Source organism: Herpailurus yagouaroundi, unplaced genomic scaffold, assembly GCF_014898765.1.
Source record: "Herpailurus yagouaroundi ecotype Mexico unplaced genomic scaffold, PumYag 159, whole genome shotgun sequence".
NCBI lineage: Eukaryota > Metazoa > Chordata > Mammalia > Carnivora > Felidae > Herpailurus > Herpailurus yagouaroundi.
Window position 1 is genome coordinate 33,782,810 of NW_024412400.1, and position 20,735 is coordinate 33,803,544.

The 20,735-nt window shown below is 45.9% G+C and overlaps 1 protein-coding gene across 1 annotated transcript; it reads left to right on the plus strand.

Annotated features, from left to right (window-relative positions):
• The first annotated feature begins 371 nt into the window (after positions 1–371).
• Positions 372–20,062, plus strand: CLDN18 (claudin 18). Its single transcript, XM_040480278.1, has 5 exons — positions 372–764; positions 11,551–11,715; positions 12,347–12,464; positions 16,811–16,921; positions 17,884–20,062. The coding sequence occupies exons 1-5, from the start codon at positions 545–547 to the stop codon at positions 18,053–18,055; spliced, it is 786 nt and encodes a 261-aa protein (XP_040336212.1). The 5' UTR covers positions 372–544; the 3' UTR covers positions 18,056–20,062.
• The last annotated feature ends 673 nt before the right edge of the window (positions 20,063–20,735 follow it).

Consider the following 20,735-nt stretch of genomic DNA (forward strand, 5'->3'; position numbering starts at 1 on the left):
CGTGCAGGAAAAGTAGTTTATGAGCTGTGGAGGATGAAATGTGAAAGTCTGGTTGAAGATGGAGACTCCTGGGGCCTTTGTTTTAAGTGATGTCAGCCTAAGCGACATTACTCTCCGCCGAGCAGAGCCTAGAGGAAAAGGCTGTGGGGGCTGCCCGCGGCGCTGGACTCGTCACCTTTCTACCCAGGCGGTGGCCGGCGTGCTCGTGTCACAGCCAGAGCCACGGACAAGGGAAGCTGGCAAGGCCTTCAGAAAGGGTGTCCACTCCAACCACTCTGCTCCCACACCAGCTGGGCCTGCGCAGCTCGGCGGACAAGTGCCTCTTGGGGCCGCTTCCCTAACAAATGAAAACATAATGCCCTTGAACCAAGAGTGAAACTGAACTATCTAAGGAAAACAGAGTGAGCAAACACCAAGAGCCGAGGGAAACCATCTGATTAGGGCAGCTCCGCTCAGGAGCACAACTGGCCCACGCACACCCTGCACAGGAGGAAGGTGCAGCTAGACCTCGGGCGGCGGGTGGAGGGCGCGCGGGGCCGAGGCCATGTCCACCACCACGTGCCAAGTGGTGGGCTTCCTCCTGTCCCTCCTGGGCCTGGCGGGGTGCATCGCCGCCACGGGGATGGACATGTGGAGCACCCAGGACCTGTACGACAACCCCGTCACCTCCGTGTTCCAGTACGAGGGGCTCTGGCGGAGCTGCGTGAGGCAGAGCTCAGGGTTCACCGAGTGCAGGCCCTACTTCACCATCCTGGGCCTTCCAGGTAGGCCCGGCAGCACGGGGCCCCCCCCCCGAGCAGGTGAGGGCCGGGGAGGGGTGTCTGCGCTCCCTGCAGCCAGGAGGGACCTCAGAAATCACACCAGGGACTGAGCCTCGCTCCCCACCTCTGGGTATGACCCTTGCAGCTCAGAATAAAAGGTGTGAATAAGAGACGTTGGCCCCATGACAAAGAGGGCTATAGTCGTCCTGGAGAAAATCGGAGAATTCATACCCAAGTCAAAGGAATTGCGGGTGGTGAAAAGAATGGGATTTGTTGTAAGGGCAAGCATGCTCATGATACTAGAATAGACTAATGGTCCTCAAAGGAGAAAATTGTGTGCGTGTGTGTGCATGTGACTTGCTCTTGCCTGCACATACATGGGAGCAAGGAAGTAGGTTGGTGAATTATTTTCTTCTAGCCCAAAACGCTTATGGAGAACTAATTTCATTTCATTTTCAATTCAATTCAATTTTGCTTTGAAAAGCTGGAGTCTCTGAAAGTGTCAGAAAATGTATATTGCCATTAAATTATAAATATCCTTTTTTTGCTTTGCGTTGAGAGGTTCTAGTGTGCACTCCTAAGAAACAGTGCATGCCAGAATAAGTTATAATTATATTATAGTAATTTCATAATATAAATATAATTATAAATGTGACATCTTTTCACCCCTGAAGATGAAGTTAAACCCCTGCTTTTAATACAGATAATTATTTCAAACATGCACATAGGAACTTTGCATTCTAGATATTATGAAAGCGACTCATATTTAAAGAAAGAGGGTGGGCAAAAAGAAAATAAAAGGTCAGTCTAATCAGTGGCTCCAAGGAGTGGCCAAGATAGGAGTTTGGTGAGGAAGGGAAGAGTGTTTGATTTGCCACTCTGAAACTAACACCTTATGAACAGGTAGATGGAAATAAACTTGCACGAAACTGTTAAGAGTCTTGGAAGCACTTGAAATTGAATGATGAAAAGCAATTCAACTAATTTATCTTCATTTTTGGAAAGAAAAAGAAGATGGGTGACAGAGCAGAACTGGGGTTTTTACTGCATTTTGGAAGCCATTCCTATTGCAGGACCAGCAGGATCACTAACTGAGACCTGCTTAGGGAAGCAAGGCAGGTGGGACCTGGCCACAGGAAGACAGCGCAGAGGAGGGATCATGCTCTACTGTGAAGGGAGAGGTCAGAAGGGAGGAGGTGCAAGACCATAGACTGTCGAGTCACACCTCATTTTAACTATTAAATGAAGATAAAAGGGGCGCCTGGGTGGCTCAGTCGGTTTAGCATCCAACTTCGGCTCAGGTCATGATCTCGCAGTTCATGGGTTCGAGCCCCGCATCGGGCTCTGTGCTGATAGCTCAGAGCCTGGAGCCTTCTTTGGACTCTGTGTCTCCCTCTCTCTTTCTGCCCCTCCCCAGCTTGTGCTCTCTTTCTCTCAAACATACATAAATGTTAAAAAAAAAAATTGTTTTAATGAAGGAAAAAGATTGACCTCATATTCAAAATTGAGGCATGACATCCTATAACTTCATGCTCAATAACCTCAGCTCGGGGCCAAACCACACATTACCAATCTCTTGCTCACTCTGTTTCTTTCCACACATGGGGCCCCACACCATCCTGTCTGATCAGCCCCTATTCTTCTTGTCATCTCTCCTCCTCACTTAGGCTTATATCCTCCTTTCCTATAAGATCTCATGATTCTGGTCATTGTCAAGTTCTGTCTCTCCCTGGGTCACTGACAACCAAATGAAAAGAATACATTTTACTATCACCTGTCGCTCTTCGTCTTTCTCTTCGTCTTCGCCCCTTCGTCTTTCCGGTTTCTATCCTTCATCTCTCTAGAGTGTTTGCTCCTTTGACTATGGCAGATCGGGTAGAATCTTCCCATCACTGACTGCCAGTTCTCAGTTCTCATCTCTTGGGCATTTTAAAAGCCAAACCCTCCCATGGTTCCCCCATTTGCAGCTTAATTAGGTGTAGACATGACTGCCTGATACCCGTGCCCTCCTATCTCCCTCATCTTGCCTGACTTAACTCTTACAATTCCTCTGCCCCCCAGCCTCTGCTTCTCCCTGTCCATTTACTCTACCCTGGGCTTGATCCTGGATACCCATTTCTCCCACTGCCAAGTACCCCCTCCACCACTCCACTGCCATCTCCATGAATCTTCTCATATGCAGGGTCCAGCCCAAATATGACCTGCTTTGTGAAGCCTCCTCACATCCCTAAATTGAATGGGATCCCCCAGATCTCTGTACCAGACCCAGGCACTCTAATAACATTGGGCACATCCACCCTCATGACACTGTTCACAACTTGGAAGAGCTGAAAATCTCCAGGCAGCCATCACAGAGTCATATCCCAGTCCTGCCTGTCTGAGTCAGGGGAACAGGATTCCACCAAAATCCAGGAAAAACATTTCTTGGGCCTGAATATGCAGAAACGGAGATACTTGAAATCACTGTTAATGTATGGCCATGGAGAACAGCGTGGATTTAAGAATAGCAAGGCTTCGGGGTGCTTGGGTGGCTTAGTCGGTTAAGCGTCCAACTTTGTCTCAGGTCATGATCTCGCAGTGTGTGAGTTCGAGCCCCGTGTCAGGCTCTTTGCTGACAGCTCAGAGCCTGTAGCCTGCTTCAGATTCTGTGTCTCCCCTCTCTCTGTCCCTCCCCTGCTCATGCTCTGTCTCTCTCAATAATAAATAAATGTTAAAAAAAATTAAAAAAAAAAAAAGAATAGCGAGGCTTTTGTGCAGCAAAAGTGACTACAATGTAAATTGGCATCCCAAAATGCAAAATGCAAATATTTGTTTGGTGACTTAAGATTTGGCTGACTAATGTAGGGGACGGGTGGGAAGACTGCCAGAAGGAATAGGCTAAAAAGACCCTCAAAACCTGAAGGCAGGAACATAAGAAGACGGAGCAGCCAGAGAGAAGGCCAGAGGGTGGCCCAGAGACACTTGTAGGGCTCCGGAGGAAGCTGAAAGGGGTAACATTAACTACTCAGGATCTGGCACCTAGAGGGCACTGAAACAGCTGCTGAGAACATTTTCTTGAGCATGACAAGGGGCCGAGGGAAGAGAGACTGAAGCAGAGGAGCTGGGTGAAACATCCAGAGACAGAAATGGAAGGTTGAAAGTTTAATTTTGACCTATAGCTCAGGGGAGTACCAGCCTGCAGCAGAGAATTAAGCTTTAAAGTTACTATAAAAGCATGAGGCAGATACCATTGTAATTCTTCAGTTAACAGTCATAATAATCACTGCCAATTATTCAATTCTTCCTAAGGATAAGCTCTTTTCTTGCAAAATCTCACATACCCTTCATTCATCTGATAAAAATGTATCACGTTTAGTTGGAACTTACAGCCATAGAATAATTTAATTCCATTCGACTAGCTATATTATGTAACCTACAGATAGATTAATGAGGTAAATGGTTGTAGTAGCAGGACTATTTACCTATATATGACCAGCTCTGTATAATTTATAGCCCAAGACTCCCTCTCGTTGTATTCCAAGCAGTCAGAGCAGCATGTCACTCTCCAAGGACAGTGCCCAGAAATAAAAACCGACCATTTCTTGAACTGCACATAGACCTACCAGTTGAACCTTCACAGCAATACAGGGTAATGTGTATCAGCTTTGTTTTTACAAAAGTGGAAACTGAGGCTCAGATATGGAGACAAGCTAAGGTGCCCAAGCTCCCATGGACAGGAGATATCAGATGCAGGAAATGAACACAAGGCTGGAACGCTTCCAAGTCTGTGTCTTTAGCCCTGCCCATGCTCAGGCCCTGCTTCTACATTCCAGATACAAGGAGCTGCCTTTAGAATTGAAGAGATTGGCCTGCGCTTGAGCACGCTAAGAGTAGAGGGTACATCTGCACCTTGACCCATTTATAGCCATATCGTCACAATGCACAATTAGGAGTACCGAGTTTAAAGAGTGGATGACTTGTGTGTCATTTCCTTGCCACCCACCCACCCCCTGCCCTGGAGACAGTGGGGGGAGGAGAGCAGAGGGCTGTCAATGAACAGGGTGGAGAGGAGGCAGAGACCTGGCAAATTCATGTCCCTGGTCCCATGATGACATCATAGGCAAGTGATATTTTGTCTAATGTGTTTGCAAATATTTGGATTGAATTTGGTGCCGTGGCAGGGCCTTACAGTTAAAGTCAGGTGAACTGGGATCAAGGGCTAACTTGGCCAGCTAGGTCTCTCAACCTTGCTCTCCCCATCTGTGAAATGCCTCACAATAAGGTATTTGTGTGAAAGGGCTTTGCAAGCCATTTAGCAGATCTGGTTCTTGGTGTCAGTCAGTCATTACTGCCCTGTCTACACCACCCAAATCTCTCAAACAGGACATTTGATCTTCCAGGTTTTTTTTTTCTTCTCCAAAATCAAGCATCTTTTATGAATCCAAATACCCAAACCAAATATTATTTAGGGTACTCTTTTTCTTCTTTCAGACCCCCATGCTACCTGTGTTCTGGCACATCACTGATTCCCAGCCTCTTTGCAGGCACTAAAGGTCTTGAGTTTTCTTTCATACAACTGGCCACATTGGCCCCCTTTCTCTAGCAATGTGAAAAACCAACAGCCACTGAAGACCTAAAGAGTGTCCCATCAACCTGCCAATCATATTTACACACCCAGGAATGGGCGGTTTTAGTGAAACCACATTTAACCCAGGAAACAATTCTACAAAATCTAAAGCACAAATCCATAAAGGAAAAAAAAATACCAAACTGCTTTCCAGTACCCTTTCTAAAGGAGCCACCTGGTGTGTTTCTCCTTACGATTGGCTGTTTGACATTAAGTCCAGTGTTCCTGATCCTGTGAAACCAGCTTGTCTTTCCCCAATGTCTGGTGGAAGAAACTGGCCCTAAGAGGTAAAGGGGTTAGGGGGCGCCTGGGTGGCGCAGTCGGTTAAGCCTCCAACTTCAGCCAGGTCACGATCTCGCGGTCCGTGAGTTCGAGCCCCGCGTCGGGCTCTGGGCTGATGGCTCAGAGCCTGGAGCCTGTTTCCGATTCTGTGTCTCCCTCTCTCTCTGCCCCTCCCCCGTTCATGCTCTGTCTCTCTCTGTCTCAAAAATAAATAAACATTAAAAAAATTTTATTTAAAAAAAAAAAAGAGGTAAAGGGGTTATAAGTTACTGATAAACTTGAAATGAAATTGGGGGGAGCCCCTTGGTTTTTGGTCAAGCTGCTTTCCCCTTTCTTCAAGAAAGAAATCTATTTTGGCCCAAACATACCTTTTTAAATATGTGGACAAACATCCAAATGTGTCCCCACTAACGTACATCCGAAGATCCCACAGAGAACTGAGGACACATCTGCAAAGCCGGAGAGGACCTGTACCTGAGGTGTAAACTGTGACCACTTGCCCTATGCAGATGCAGGAATCAGAACACGTCCTCAGCTTGTGATTGTGGTGGCGGTTGCATTGACAGCAGGGCAGCCACACGCAAAGCATCAGGCCCTAGCGTGGACTAGTCAGTGGGGGGGGTCTCCATTTCTTGGTGGAGACACACATGGCCAGAGTCACGTAGCTGGACCCCACCTTAGAGTCAAAAAGGAAGGACAATGAAGACGGCGCCTCACCCCTCACTGTCTCACCTGCCCCTCCTCCTCGTTGCCAGCCAGATCTTAAGTCCATTTTTCCTGATCTTCTCTCTGCCTTGGCCCAGGACTTCCGCTTCCTACTCTTCTCCAATCTGCTTCCCCTCTCGCCCCTCATCCTCCCTCATGCATGGCTTTTTCAAATCCTCAACCATATTCTATCACCATATGAGAGGGTTCACGTTTATACATTTAGTACCAGCCAAAGCCATGTGGGGTTGAAGAAAGAGAACTTCTCTTTAGGGAAGGGGAGGAAACCGACATTGGTTGAGCCTGGCTTAGTTTTATGCTGGTGCCAAGCAGCAGCTGGTCCTCACAACATCTTTGTGCAAGAGATATCTCTATCCAGCTCCAGGGTTGAGGAAATTCAGCTTCAGTGAGGTTAAAAGATTTGCCGAATGGCACCTACCTGGCATCACACCGTTCTGTAGGATTTCATGGGACACAAAGGACTTCCATATTGGTTCCCTGAGATGTCAGAAGAAGCTAGGCCCTCTCACCCTTGTTCTGAAGGGCCTTTTCTCTGAGGCCTGGCCTCAGATTGCCCTTCTCTGGGCTCCCCTCCTTTGGACTCCTCCATCAGCCTCCCCTGCCTCCAGTCTGAAGCCAAGCTGTGCCTGAGGTATGGGTCCTCTCTAACCACCACCAACAAAAGCCTCAGGTCCAGGCCTTTGGCTCCTGGTTATTTGCTGTCTCATAAACCTCACACCCACACCCCAGCTAGCTCAGGGATGTCAGCCCCTGGGAACTCTTTCCTCTCAACTCCCTGCTCTGAGCACCTCCTCCTGAGCCTCTTGAGGGTTGTTTTCCCAAATTATTCCTTGAAATTTTATGTTATTGAACAATTCAATGAAAGTCTCTAGGGGTGGAGGCAAAACATTAATATTTCTTTAAAAGCTCCCCCAAGAGATGCTAAAGTGCAACCAGGGTTGGGAACCACACCCAAAGGCACCTTGCCTGTCAGTCCATAGCTAGTTTGGGGGAATAAGATATTTTGCAACAGGGAGGGAACACTGAGTTCCCATTTTTCTGTTTGCTTCTGTCAGCTCTGAATCCTGCCCACCCTTCAAGTCTGATAATGCCTCATTGTTCATTGGAAAGAATGCCGTAGTCACACCTTTGGTGCAGGGAATCAGTCTATAGAGCCGTTGACTCACCTGTTATCAGCTGATAAGCTTATGTGCCTCTTGCTCAGAATAGCAAATAATAGACAGTGTGGCTAAAAGAGAAACCTACCCCCTTTGGGAGCAGTTTCTCTGGGTACCTATCTGTGGAAGATTAGAATCCCAGATGGTAGATTCTTTCAGCTGGAAAGGAAGTTCAGGTCACCCCCATGCATCTCCATTGTCATTACTAGACATTGGGGGGGGGGGGGTTCTAGCAATAAGTGGTAGAGAACATTTCTTCCTACTTCCTGGAACCTGCCCCCATCACAGCTCCCACTCTCAGAAGCACCCCTCAAGGGATCTCCGAAGCAAGGAAGAACTTGGTCTATGCATCCAGGCCCAGGACTGTGACTCTGACAGTGGTCCCACAAGTTATAAAACAATGTTGTGTCTTTTCCAACCACGGGCTAAGAGAAATGTGCTCAGGGTGAGGGTGGACCCCTGATTCAAAGCAGGTGCCAGTGTTCATCAGAAATCCAGAGGTCAAGAGATAGCAGGAAGGAAATGAGGCCTTGCCATGCATAACTGACTCAGCAAAGACAAGAGGGCATCTGACAGCCTGAGGCAAAGGCTGAGCAGGACAGGCTGGCCCAGGCTCCAGTGCCCAAGGGTTCCTGTGGCACAGCAACAGCAACTCTCCATACGAGGCAAGTCCACAGTGATTTCACCTCCCACTTGCCAATCTCACAGCCCTTCTAATGGATGGGCTGAATGGATGGGATGAATGGACTGATTATATAGCTGCTTGTAGAATTCTCTTCTCAGCAGAGAAGCAAAGTTAAAATCAGAAGTTGCTTCAGGGGAAGAGAATCAGAATCAAGAGGCATAGAACTAGAGTGGCTGGATACCATCATCTCCACAGAGAGAAAGTTGACAGGCAAGACCATGTGCCTCAGCCACGGCCACCTCATGATGTGTTTTCAAGAACAAACATTAAAACTACTCAGTCTAAAGAGTTAATGACCCCACCCTTGCTGACAGTCCAGGAGAAATGTTAATTTGTTATAGAATGAGGAAAGGACATCCTTTATCCTACTTAGTTAATATCGTTTATTTGGTTTTTGTTTGGTTGGTCGGTTGGTTGGTTGGTTGGTTTTGGTTGGTTGGTTAGTTGGTTGGTTTTGGTCGTTTTAACCAGATGCCTTGCCAGGTGTTTCTCAAAAGGGATAAATGATTTTGTTTTCTGAATAGCTTAAGGCTTAAAATGTCAGAACAAGAGCAGATTTTAAAATCTCCAGCAAGTTTCTGGGTGGATTTGAAGTTCACAAGAGGCCCATGAAGACAAGATGAAGAGAAAGTCAAGCCCCTTCCTCTTTCCATATGTCCAGTTTTCTGGTAGTAACATACACATCAGTATAGCCTGGAGGATATTTCCTGAAGCCTGGGGCTGCCCAGCAAATGTCCTGTCCATACCTGTCCTGAACCAGGCTTGTAGTAGTATAATTGTATGTGTTAAAGAGAACTAGAACCACATCATAAGCAACTATGGGAATAGATACTCCCAAAGTGAAAAGAAATTTGAGGTTCAAGATTTCCAATAAAAATATGATCTTCCCAGATTGTAAACCGCTTGAAGGCAGTGACTATTTTTCATGAAACTTTCTATCTTCTACAACATCTGACATAGGGTTTTGTAGAGAATTTGAGCTTAAAAATACTTGATGAATGAATGAATGAATTCATGGATGAGTTATATTATTATGTAACATATGACTATGAGCACATACCAACATGTGCTGAGTGAAAACACAAAAATATAAATGAATACACAAGTACATGACACACGCTTGCATTTGTTAATAAGGGAATGAACAGAAGGTTTGTTCCCAGTATCCTGTGGGGCCAGCAAAACCATTGAGCAAGGCTTTAGAGAACAAAGGTGGCCCTCTAGAGCCCTCCTACATTAAGAGTGGATCCAAGGGCAACTCCAAGGCCCTCATTGGTTCTCTTTGTCCTACTGGGGTCACCACAGCTCTAGCATCAGAACTCAGCTGTAATCTCAAGATGCCAATGTTAATGGATTCAATTCTTCCAGGGATGAATGGTCAGATCCTGGAGGATTGATCCACACCATAAACCAATATATTTATCCTGCAAATATAGTTGCTAATAGGACCACGACTGATTATATAGCTGCTTGCAGAATTCTCTTCTCAGCAGAGAAGCAAAGTTAAAATCAGAAGTTGCTTCAGGGGAAGAGAATCAGAATCAAGCGGCATAGAACCAGAGTGGCTGGATACCATCATCTCCACAGAGAGAAAGTTGACAGGGCCTCCATTCCTCAGACAATGCCAAAGCCTCTTTAACGAATTCTGAATGATCTGCCTCTCCTTTTTCAGTATACTTCATTGATTCCCAATTCTTCCATCATGACAAGTTGCTTTGTGATACACACCTTAGAGTGAATAAGCTGGCAGCTCCATTGATATTGGCCATATTTGAGATGAAAATCTTCCTGGAGAGATTAGAGAGAAATTCCTCCCAGGACGTCCTTGTCTTGAGAGCCACATTCACAAATGAAATCTCCTAGGACATGTTATTCCCTGAGATGATTTTTAGATAATATTTCTTTATACATTTTTAGCGTCCATTTTAGAGGTTGATATTTCATGGCTGAGTCTCCGAGTTTGGAGGATACATTCTGTTAGGTGCTTACAGATCCCTGTACCCTGATGGCAGCCTGTTTTTCCAGGATTAGGTACCTCAAAGGAATGTACTGTGATGGGAAAAACAATTTGGAGATAGTTCAGGGTTTGACGCCCAGCTCTTGCTTGTCCCTCCAAATATGTCCTCGGGCAAGTTCCTGAACCTCTCTGTCTCAATGTCTTCAATTATAAAATGAAGGTAATCATATCACCGACATTGCAGGGGTTTTTTAATGTGGACTGGATTTGTTCATGTCTGAAAAGCGACTTATAGCTTTCAATCAAAAGTAGCAATTGGCTGTGATAACTAGGGTAAGACAGAGCTTTCTGCTTTGCTTCACACAATTCTTCAGTTCTGCTCCACCAGAAATACCCACACTTGGGGCCTTTCCCTCTGGAAAACACCAAGACTCATTTGTCTTTCTTTTGTAAATGCATTATGCTTGTAGCGGGCATGTTTAATGACTGTCTTTCCCCACTTCGACATAAGATCCGTGAGCGGAGAGACCATGGCTGACCTATTAATTACTGTCATCCCTGTGCCTAGTCATAGGGGCTCAGAAAAAAACTGTTGAGATGAGTCAGTGCACATTAAGGACACACTAGAAACCACTTTGGATTTATCTGGAGGGGAGGCACTGGGGGAGAGTCCCAGCAGGATCTACAGCTCCCATTGCTTCCTGAGAAGGGAACTGCTGATAAACTGGTCATGTTGAAAGGCCTGTGAGTGATATAGCAGTCTGTTATATATACCCAAAACCTACAGCTTACCCTGACTATAGTAGTCCCTTTGGAAACAAGCAAAAACGTCGTGCCCTTAGTATATCACCTAGTAACCTTGCTTCATCACACGCCATGAATGAATATTGGGTTTTTCTAAAGCGGACGCAACAATATGAAGCAATGAGCCCATATGAAAAGATTAGAGGAGAACGATGTTTGGGATAGAAGCCAAAGTCACGCAGTTTTACTATAAGATCTATGAGTAATTTTTCATGTCACCTTAATCAAGCTATTTCCTCTTCCTAGACCCCAGCTTATCAGGCTTTAAAATGAGGAAATGAAATAGCTATCCATTGGTTGTCCCTACATCCAACAGTTCATGATTTTTGTCATTCTGCAGACAATTGTGTACATGCAGGTCCTTCAACAATCAGAGGATTGTATGTGGTGGTTTTGCATTTCTCACAATTCCACATCCCCTGGCAATGACAAGGTTCACATTTTATGGACTTGTTATTTCTCAGGAATTGGATGCTGGCTGATTGTGGTTGCTTTATTTTATTAAACTAAAGCCTGGTGGTCATGCAGAGGTGGTCTCATCTGTCTGCTGTGTCTTGCCTCTTGCCCCACAGCCATGCTGCAGGCAGTGCGAGCCCTGATGATCGTGGGCATTGTCCTGGGTGCCATCGGCCTGCTGGTGTCCATCTTCGCCCTGAAGTGCATCCGTATAGGCAGCATGGAGGACTCTGCCAAAGCCAACATGACACTGACCTCTGGGATCATGTTCATCATCTCAGGTAAACAAGCAGCCAGGGTTCCCTCTCTCAAATGCTTTTCTGGGAATGTCAAAGTAAAATTATTCTGGCAGAGGAAACATGGTTTCTCCCTATTGAACATGGTTTGAACATGGATCAGAATTTTACACACTGGGATTCAAGATCTGAGGCTAGAGCCCAATTATGCTCTACAGAATGATCATGAATGTTAAGGTCCCCCTTAGCTGCCATCTGATTATTATAAGAAATTCTCAGTCCTAAGGTAGCCATGTGACTCAGCAAGTCACATTATTTTGGCAAGATTCTTAAAAATGATTTTAAGGAAAGAGTACTTGACACCATCGAAGGACCAGACCCAAAATATTTGTATTACTAATCCTTTGTCCCAAGATGCATGGAAAAATCTCTTTCTGCACACATACAAATCCCTCCACAATTAGAGAGATAAGAGAATCTAAGCACTCTAAGAGAGTCTAACATAACGTCTAGCACATAGTGGGAATTCAATCATCAATGCTTGGATTAGCTATTCTGTTATATGAATGGAATGTTCGCAGCCTGCTCATCTAAACTCATTTCAGCATACATTGCCTCAGAAACGTTGTGATCCCTTTAAAGCTGACTCTGGAGCTTTCTTGTATTTTGCCCGCAGGTCTCTGTGCAATCGCTGGAGTATCTGTGTTTGCCAACATGCTGGTTACTAACTTCTGGATGTCTACAGCGAACATGTACACTGGGATGGGTGGGATGGTGCAGACTGTTCAGACCAGGTAAGCTTCCAATCTAGTCTTAGTACCCTGTGGTGAATATTGTTATAAAAATCCTATTAAACACATACGCCTAATGTGACTGTCAGTGCCTGAAATAGCAAAAATTTATCAGAGGCAACCATGCCATATCGTAAATCAACAATGATCTGTAAATTCATAAACTTCATTTCAGTGAAATATCCTTGGTGCTATGACTTGAGGCTGAGCTGACATTTGCATTGAAATACAGCGACAGTTCACAGTATTTATCTAACATGCTTACACAGGCCCCATTGTGGTGGCAATGAAACAGGCACTATTAGCCCAGGCATGTAAATGAGCATCAACCCACATCCCCAGACCATGACGGGAACCTGACTAGGGACAGGTGAAAGCTTGAGTAGAACTGAGAAAGGTGCAGTATAGGTGAGAAGAGTAATGTTATGTTTCTTCCTTGTACAGCTGCCTCTTCTTCTCATTCATTCATTCATTCATTCCTTCATTCATTCTACAAATGTATAGAGCACCTGATGTGAGCCAGGAGCTGTTCTGAAAGCTGGGAATAAGACAAGTTCCCCATCCTCACGGACGTTACAGTCTAGCTGAGGGAGACGAAACCCCACTATAATTTGGTGTCTGAAGGAGGGTAGAACTTTTAAACGCTGGGAGAGCAACTCTAACACCTATATTCATTTAGCCACTTCAAAGGGACATATTTCAAAGCAAGAAGCAGCAGTAAATTCTTGATGGAGAAAAAAACCTCTTCTGGACAGTGATGTAAATATCATATCTAAGTGACCCATCATCTCTGGAGTGGATACACTTGGTATTTCTCCAGCCACACCATCGTGGGATACAGACAGGGGGTGAGGTTGTATAAATCCATTACTTTCTGGCTCCCAGGAACTCCAGTCCCCATCCATGTTCCTGCTTTGTTTCAAGAATGAGAAGGAAGTGATCCCCATAAGCTCCCCTCATCCTCTCTGTGATCTTCCCACGGTCTCTTGGTTATAAGGGCAACTTAGAAGTACGCTGACCGTGTTTTCCTGGGACTTTACCAGTTTTAGCACTAAAAGTCCCACATCCTGGGAAACTCCTCCCTCATGGGCAAGTCAGGATGGTTGGTCAACCTACTTAGAAGAGCCTACCCTACCCAGAGTATCTGGGCACCTGTGTCACTGCCCCTGCCAAGAGGAGTCACCCACCCCACTGGCACACAGTGCTAATACCCACATCATCCTCTCACACCATCTCCCTAGAACCTGCACCATCCTTCAGTCAGGCAACTTCAGTCCTGAGATTGAGACTACAGGATTCTAGAATGTTCACTGAGTGCCTTCCTCCATAGATGGGCAGCAGTTTTTCCCTTCTTTCTGTTTTCTCATGCTCTCTACCCAGAAGTCACACAAGACAACACAGCTGCCAAGAAAGGTCTTGACAGTGAACTGATGGGCTTTCTGGTACCCCATTTTGGTCCCAGCATCCCATCCTCTGCCAATACCGTGTTAAGGGTACCCAAGCTACAAAGTGCCTGCTTTCATGCTATTCAGAGCTTGTGAGGTGTTTTGTATTAGCCTAAACACTTCATTTTATAACTTGAATTATTCACTACTTTTTAAAAATTAGAAGTGTCATATGTTGGGTTACTCAGACACAGAGCCTGAAAAACAGATTCTGAGGTTTCATGTGCAAGTAATATATTAAGGAAGGGGAGACCGGGTAGGGAGTGAGGCACCCAGGACAGAGAAGAGGGTAATTGCAATGAATTCTGGGACTCAGCCCAATCCTGGGGAGCTGTGGGGCATGAAACATACCTCAGAGTTGTCTTGACTCCCAAACTTTCATACTTCAGCACCAATCAGCCTCTGTACACATGGGCAAAATGGCTCCAGTGGCTAAATCAAAACCTGACCTCCAAAGGAAAGCATGGGGGCCAGCAGGCAAAGGCAAAGACCACAGGAGCTGAAGAAGAAACACAGAAATGGTGAAAGGGACATAAGGGACATGGGCAAAGCACCATTAGTGTTTACTACAAGGATATTTCACACCACACACACATACATGCACACACACACACGTATGCAATCCTTTTTTCCAGCTCCTTGTAAAAGAAAAACATCAGATCCAGCAGTACTGGGCCCTCACTCTCTATGGCAACAATCTCTGCAGCTGCAAAATAGTTGCCCTCTTAGCAAGAGCTCACACTCTCCAGTTTATCCCCACAACTCTCAAATGTCCCAACGCTGAGGCCATTTATCATTATGCTCGTGGGGGTTTTCCCCACTTCACTCATTTAAATTTCTTAGCTGTCCTAGTTAGGTATTTAAGTTTGCTAACCTTGACCAAGAGGATCTAAGTGAAAGAAGGAGACCTCAGTCCTCATGTTCCCCTTGCCCAGAAGATAGTATTAGCTTAATGATGAACAATGAAGGCTTTGGAGGCATAAGGATCTGCATTTGAATTTCAGTAGCTCCTGTGTCCTTCCTGGGTCTTTGGAAAAGTTACTTAGCCTCTCTAAACCTCAATCCCCTCCTCTGTAAAATGGGAGTGAGAAATCCTGCAAAATGAGGCTGTTGGAAGAATTAAATGAGATTGTGATAAAGGTGCCCAGCACAGTGTCAGTAAGAGCTCAATAAATGCTAGTGATGGTTGTCATCATTAACATTATGTGGTCACTCGACCATCTTTAGAAGTATCAAGGACAGGGGTTCTGTCTGCGCCAGGGCTGAGGGACCAAGACTGCCCCCAGGAGATTTACGCAGGGGCCTCTCGGGAGGACGCCCAGGAAAAGGTTAGGTGTTAAGCCCCTAGCCATGCTGGGGAGGGCCAACATGGTGGGATGGGGTTCTTCATTCCAAGCCAACAGCTTTCAAAACAAATGTCTGTCACTTCCAAGTCCAAAGGAAGTAAAAACTGCCTGCAGATAAATGTTCTTCCAGAACTTTTTCAAGCCCTGAGCTCAGTCTGCCAGCTTTGCCCTTTACATTATGTTTGGTCATCAGGCTTATATTGCTTACTTTGATCCTGCTAAAATGTGTGTACTTTTAAAGCACATCTATTTTTTTTTTTCAACGTTTATTTTATTTTTGGGACAGAGAGAGACAGAGCATGAACGGGGGAGGGGCAGAGAGAGAGGGAGACACAGAATCGGAAACAGGCTCCAGGCTCTGAGCCATCAGCCCAGAGCCCGACGCGGGGCTCGAACTCCCGGACCGCGAGATCGTGACCTGGCTGAAGTCGGCCGCTTAACCGACTGCGAAGGATCTTATTTTCTTAGGTTGTGGAGGTCTGCACACACATTGCTGTCTTCCAGCTACTGGTATAATGTTCTTAGTTGGTGACTTTTAAACATACTAGTGATTCATGGTGTTCCACAGACAGCCCCATGCTCTTTGGTGGACATGAGGGGAAAACCTCCAAGGGCAGGTATCCGCCATGCTGAGCTGTCCTTTTCTGTGGGGCTCTTGGAGATGAAGGGAAAGTTGGTAACCTTCTAACCAACGGAAATACCCAGTGACATCCTAAAAGTTTTTGGCCACTCTCCCCACTGTCCACAGAGGTCCGTGTGGAATCAGAATTATTCTATTCTCAGGAGACTTGGTTCTCGGACAATCCCAGTCAGATCTAACTGAGTCCCATGGACGGACTGAGTTCCCCTGGGAGGGAAGGGCACCAGCACTGGGGTCAGCCCGCCACAGGTTTGAGTTCCAGTGTGAGCTGGAGTAGAAGCACCATGAAAGTGAGGGCTTGGTCACCCCTGCATCCCAGTGTGCCAGGGCAGTGCCAGGCACACGGCGGGAGCTCAGTAAATGCTTGCTGAACAAATGAGTAAACAAATGAAAGAATGAATGGTCACTTCACATTAGTTCTTCCTGACGATAATGCTCCTACCTGCGTGGACGGCTGCCAGGGCTACTTGAGTTAGGTAAGATGAGAGCTTACTGGCCCACAGAAAGAACTCGAGGGGCCAAAATTCCTTCAGAAATAATAACTTCAGACTGCTTCCATATCTCTCAAATTTCTCTTGCCAAACCTTGAAGACACCCCCCACCCAATGCCAATAGGGAGGGAGGGGGATTTCCAATGATGTTTCTCTGAGAGTAGAGACTTATAATTAATTCCATGCCTGAGTGATGCCAGGGGCCTGAAAATCCCACAGCCGTTTTACTGACTAGCTTCAGTCCCACTTCTGTTCTCCAGGGTCCCTCGTTCAGTCGGCTGTGACCCAAAGAAGCGTTCAGCGGCATGGTCAGGGATAGGTGTGGAACCCCCAGGAGGGCTGACAGAGAGGACGGGCATGGCCAGGCACAGCGGGTAGGGTCTGAGAGTGGAGTCACCCTTACTCATGGCCTCACTTCCCCCCTCAGGTACACCTTTGGTTCGGCCCTGTTCGTGGGCTGGGTCGCTGGAGGCCTGACGCTAATTGGGGGTGTAATGATGTGCATTGCCTGCCGGGGCCTGGTGCCTGAGGAAACCACGTGAGTCTCCCCATCCCAGTGCAATCAGACATTTCATCCGAGTCCATTTTAAAGTATAATTTGCAACCAGAAGGATCAGTCTGGGTTTTTGAAGAACTTTATTAACTGAAGGATCCTGAGCCTTCTCTTTTATGGGGGACCTAAAGAACAGAATAGGAACATTTCAGCTGAGCAGATTTAGGACTAATCCTGTTTGAGAGAGAAAAATATCCCTCCAGGTTCCCTCAGACTCCAGTATTCTGTAACTCTGTGGTTCTCAGCTGAAAACAATTCTGCCCTCCAGGGGGTATTTGGCAACAACTGAACACTCTTGATTGTTGCAGCTTTGGGGTGGGGTGGGGGTGATCCTGGCATCTAGTGGGTGGGGCCCAGGGATGTTGCTAACCCTTGCCCGATGCACAGGTCAGGCGCTCACAACAAAGAGGCATCTGTTCCAAAATGCCAAAGTACTGCTGCAGAGAAACCCCACTGTAACCCCATTAAGGGGCTCGGAGCTGGGAGACCTCAATCCTAGTCCAGTTCCGTGCTAACTAGTCCTGTGAGTTCTAACAAGTCATTTGCCTTCTCTGGGCCTCTGTCAGCTTACCCATAAACTGTGCAGATTAGAAGAGATGGGCTCCGTGTATGCACCTTTGCACTCACAAATTCTTGGATTTTTTTTTGGCCTAACCATGTTCCCCTGGACATTGTTTCTGGTTCAGCTTCATTTTAAGTGATTAACAGCGGGAACTCACTGGTCACTAATGACTGGCTTAATACAAGGCAAGAAATGCTGCTCCAATGCAAAGGCAGAAAAGCTGGTGTCTCAAAGCCTGGGGGTGACCACCTGTCTCAGTTTGCCCAGGGCTAAGGGTTTCCTGGGACACTTTCAGGGCTAAAACAGAGACATTCCAGGGGAAATGGAGTGGCTTTCCCTCTTATCCAATACATTTGTGGTCACGGAATGTTTCTTTTTCTCTCAGCTACAAAGCCGTGTCTTATCATGCCTCGGGCCACAATGTCGGCTACAAGCCGGGAGGCTTCAAGGCCAGCACTGGCTTTGGGCCCAACAGCAAAAACAAGAAGATATACGATGGGGGTGCCCGCACAGAGGACGAGGTACAGTCTCATCCTTCCAAGTACGACTATGTATAACTCCAAGACACCTCAGCATGGGCAGAAGAACCCCCCCACCAATTAGAGTGCACTCGAAAAACAAGGAGATTTTACCTTGACTCCTGATTGCTTTTGACTCACAGTCGGAAGTTAGAAAAACCTTGATTTCATCCATGAAGAGGCTAGATGGTCTGGGCCACATGTCTCTGTCTCTAATGCTCCATCACAAAAACAGCCGAGTTATCAGATATGAATTAGAGGCTATAGTTCACAGTTTCCAATCCTCTATTTTTTTTTTTTTATTTAACCTTCCTCATCTGATGATAGAATGTGGTTTGAATTCCTATCAGACAATAGCCCATCAATGATCTATTTCCCAACTCACCCCCCAGAACAATTCTGAAAGGAAAAAAGGAGAGTCGATCAAAAGACATCATTTTCTGCTATTTGATTTTAACCTCCCCCGCCAACCTGGCTACTAATAAACACTGATTGAAGAAGAAGTGATGGGGAAAGAGATATGTAATGTCTCCAGCTCATTATCTGAGTTTTCTTACACTGTGATCTTGAACATTACCTGGACCAAAGTGATTTCAGTTTGAAGAAAGCTTTCTGCTTTTGTTGGCATCTGCTAATTCCAGCAAGACACCCCCCAGGGGTCTCCTGACCTCTCCACTGCAGGGCATCTTTCTGTCGCAGGCCAGAAAGTGTCCCTAGAAGAATGAGGAAAGGATATTTGTGGGTAATCTGAGTATATTTGGTATTCTAAATATAATTAGAATAAATAATATATTAGTGAAATGATACACTGTCTCTGTGAATTAGCCTCACCCCTGCACTTGAATAGAAGAAAAAGAAAAAATAATGGCTTTTGATATTGTCAATAAGGACTTTGTAAAATCGCACTTAAGTTTGAATTCCATGAAATGCTCACTCATCCGAATTGTTTCCCTTTGAGCTCTCCAGGACTGTGATGATACATGATAAATACAGTGTAACCCTGTAAAAACAAAAGGATGAAACCTAGGGAGTGAGTTGAAACAAGTTCTTTTGAAAAACAAGAAAACAGTGATGACCCTGAATGTAATGCTACATTTCCAAATGACACATGCCCACACTTGCATGGCCAGAGGTCACATACTTGGCATTGTGGTTACTTTTGTTACTGTGAGAGCTCTTCCCTTCACTAAATTTACCTACAATCGTTGCCACATTGGATGTTCAAGAACCAAAAGCTCTTTGCAGCCGCACACCTTCCTGGTGTTCACGTCACTGCTGTAGGAAGCCTACACTCCTTCCAGGTTACCAGAATTCTATCCCGACACCAGAGCCAGAATAGTCACCCTGGGAATTAAGGTGGGGGGGGTGGGAATCTCTCAAATTACCTAATCAGGGAGCAGCAGGCAATGGGGGAATCTCACCACTGGGTTATTATTTGGGGGAAAAAGTCCTCACATCAACAGTGCATATAAAAGTGGCCTCTAAGCAGATGGTGAATATTCATAGGGGGCTTCAGGTGGGACGGATTCTGTCTGGGGAAATGCAGATCACAGCGCATTCAACAGAAAGGAATTTTGTTCACCAACGGCCAAAACAAACTCAGAGACCCTGCTCACTGAGACAGCAATGGTTTGAGGCTATCTCAGATAGAGTATTCATGGAACTCATTGTCTGAGATGGGATAAAGGATGAATAGATAAATCAAGAAACAAACCAAAAAAAAAAAAAAAACAGGGATGGGGAAGACAAAACTGAACAACCTAGAGCATGGAGATTGTAGAGAGTTCTCAGTATTTGACTTGAAAGCCATGGGCACGATGAGCTCTCCTTCCTACCACCAGAAAGCCGTGGTCAGGTCTGAGGCACTGAGGTGTGTCTCAGGTGGGTTTTTAATTAGCACATTCTCTATCCAACACGTCATTTGAAAGCCTCTATGGAGTTAGACTGTGCCTTGTAATTTTGTTGTTGTTGTTGCTCTGTCCTATTGTATATGCATTGACTATTGACCTGCATGTTTTGTTAACTATTAAAAATACTATGATCTCACATTTGAACAACTGCTGCTCTTTTGTCCTGAGCTTCAGGAAGTGGAGATGGAAGTCTCAGCACCTCAAAGCTGAGGGTATCTTCCTGGAGTGTTTCTCATTGCAGAATCTGTCTGCTCAGCTGTAGCCTGGCTGCCTGGAGGCCAACTAGATCTGATCCAGCCCAGTTAGTGGTTTCTGAAAGTTGAGAAGCCTGAATAAAAAGGGATTTCCTGAGCAGCCAGGCATGTGGCATGGGATCCAAGAACCACATTTAGCCTGTCTGACCCTTAGTGCACCAGCCTGAAGCGTCTAATGTCATTGGCCTCCCCATGAGCTAGTAAAACAAGAGAGCCAATGCCTGTCCTCTTAATGCTGTCAAGGGCTGGGTTCACCAGCTCAGTTAGCTGTACTCACTGAGGCTGAATCAAGCTTTGCAAGCAACATGAGCTATAGAGTCAGAACAGCCCAACCTCAAATCCAGGCCACACCACTTGTATTAGGTTGAGCAAAGGACTTAATCTCTCTGAGGGTGGGTTTCTATGGAATGGGGATGATAAGCATAATGGAATAAGGCAGGTATAAACACTCAACTTGCATAACTTTAAGACAAGCTGGGTATTGACTAAGGTAACTAGGATACCTGAGGCCAGCGTTGACTTCAGGCACAGCTGGATCAAGGAATATGACCAAGA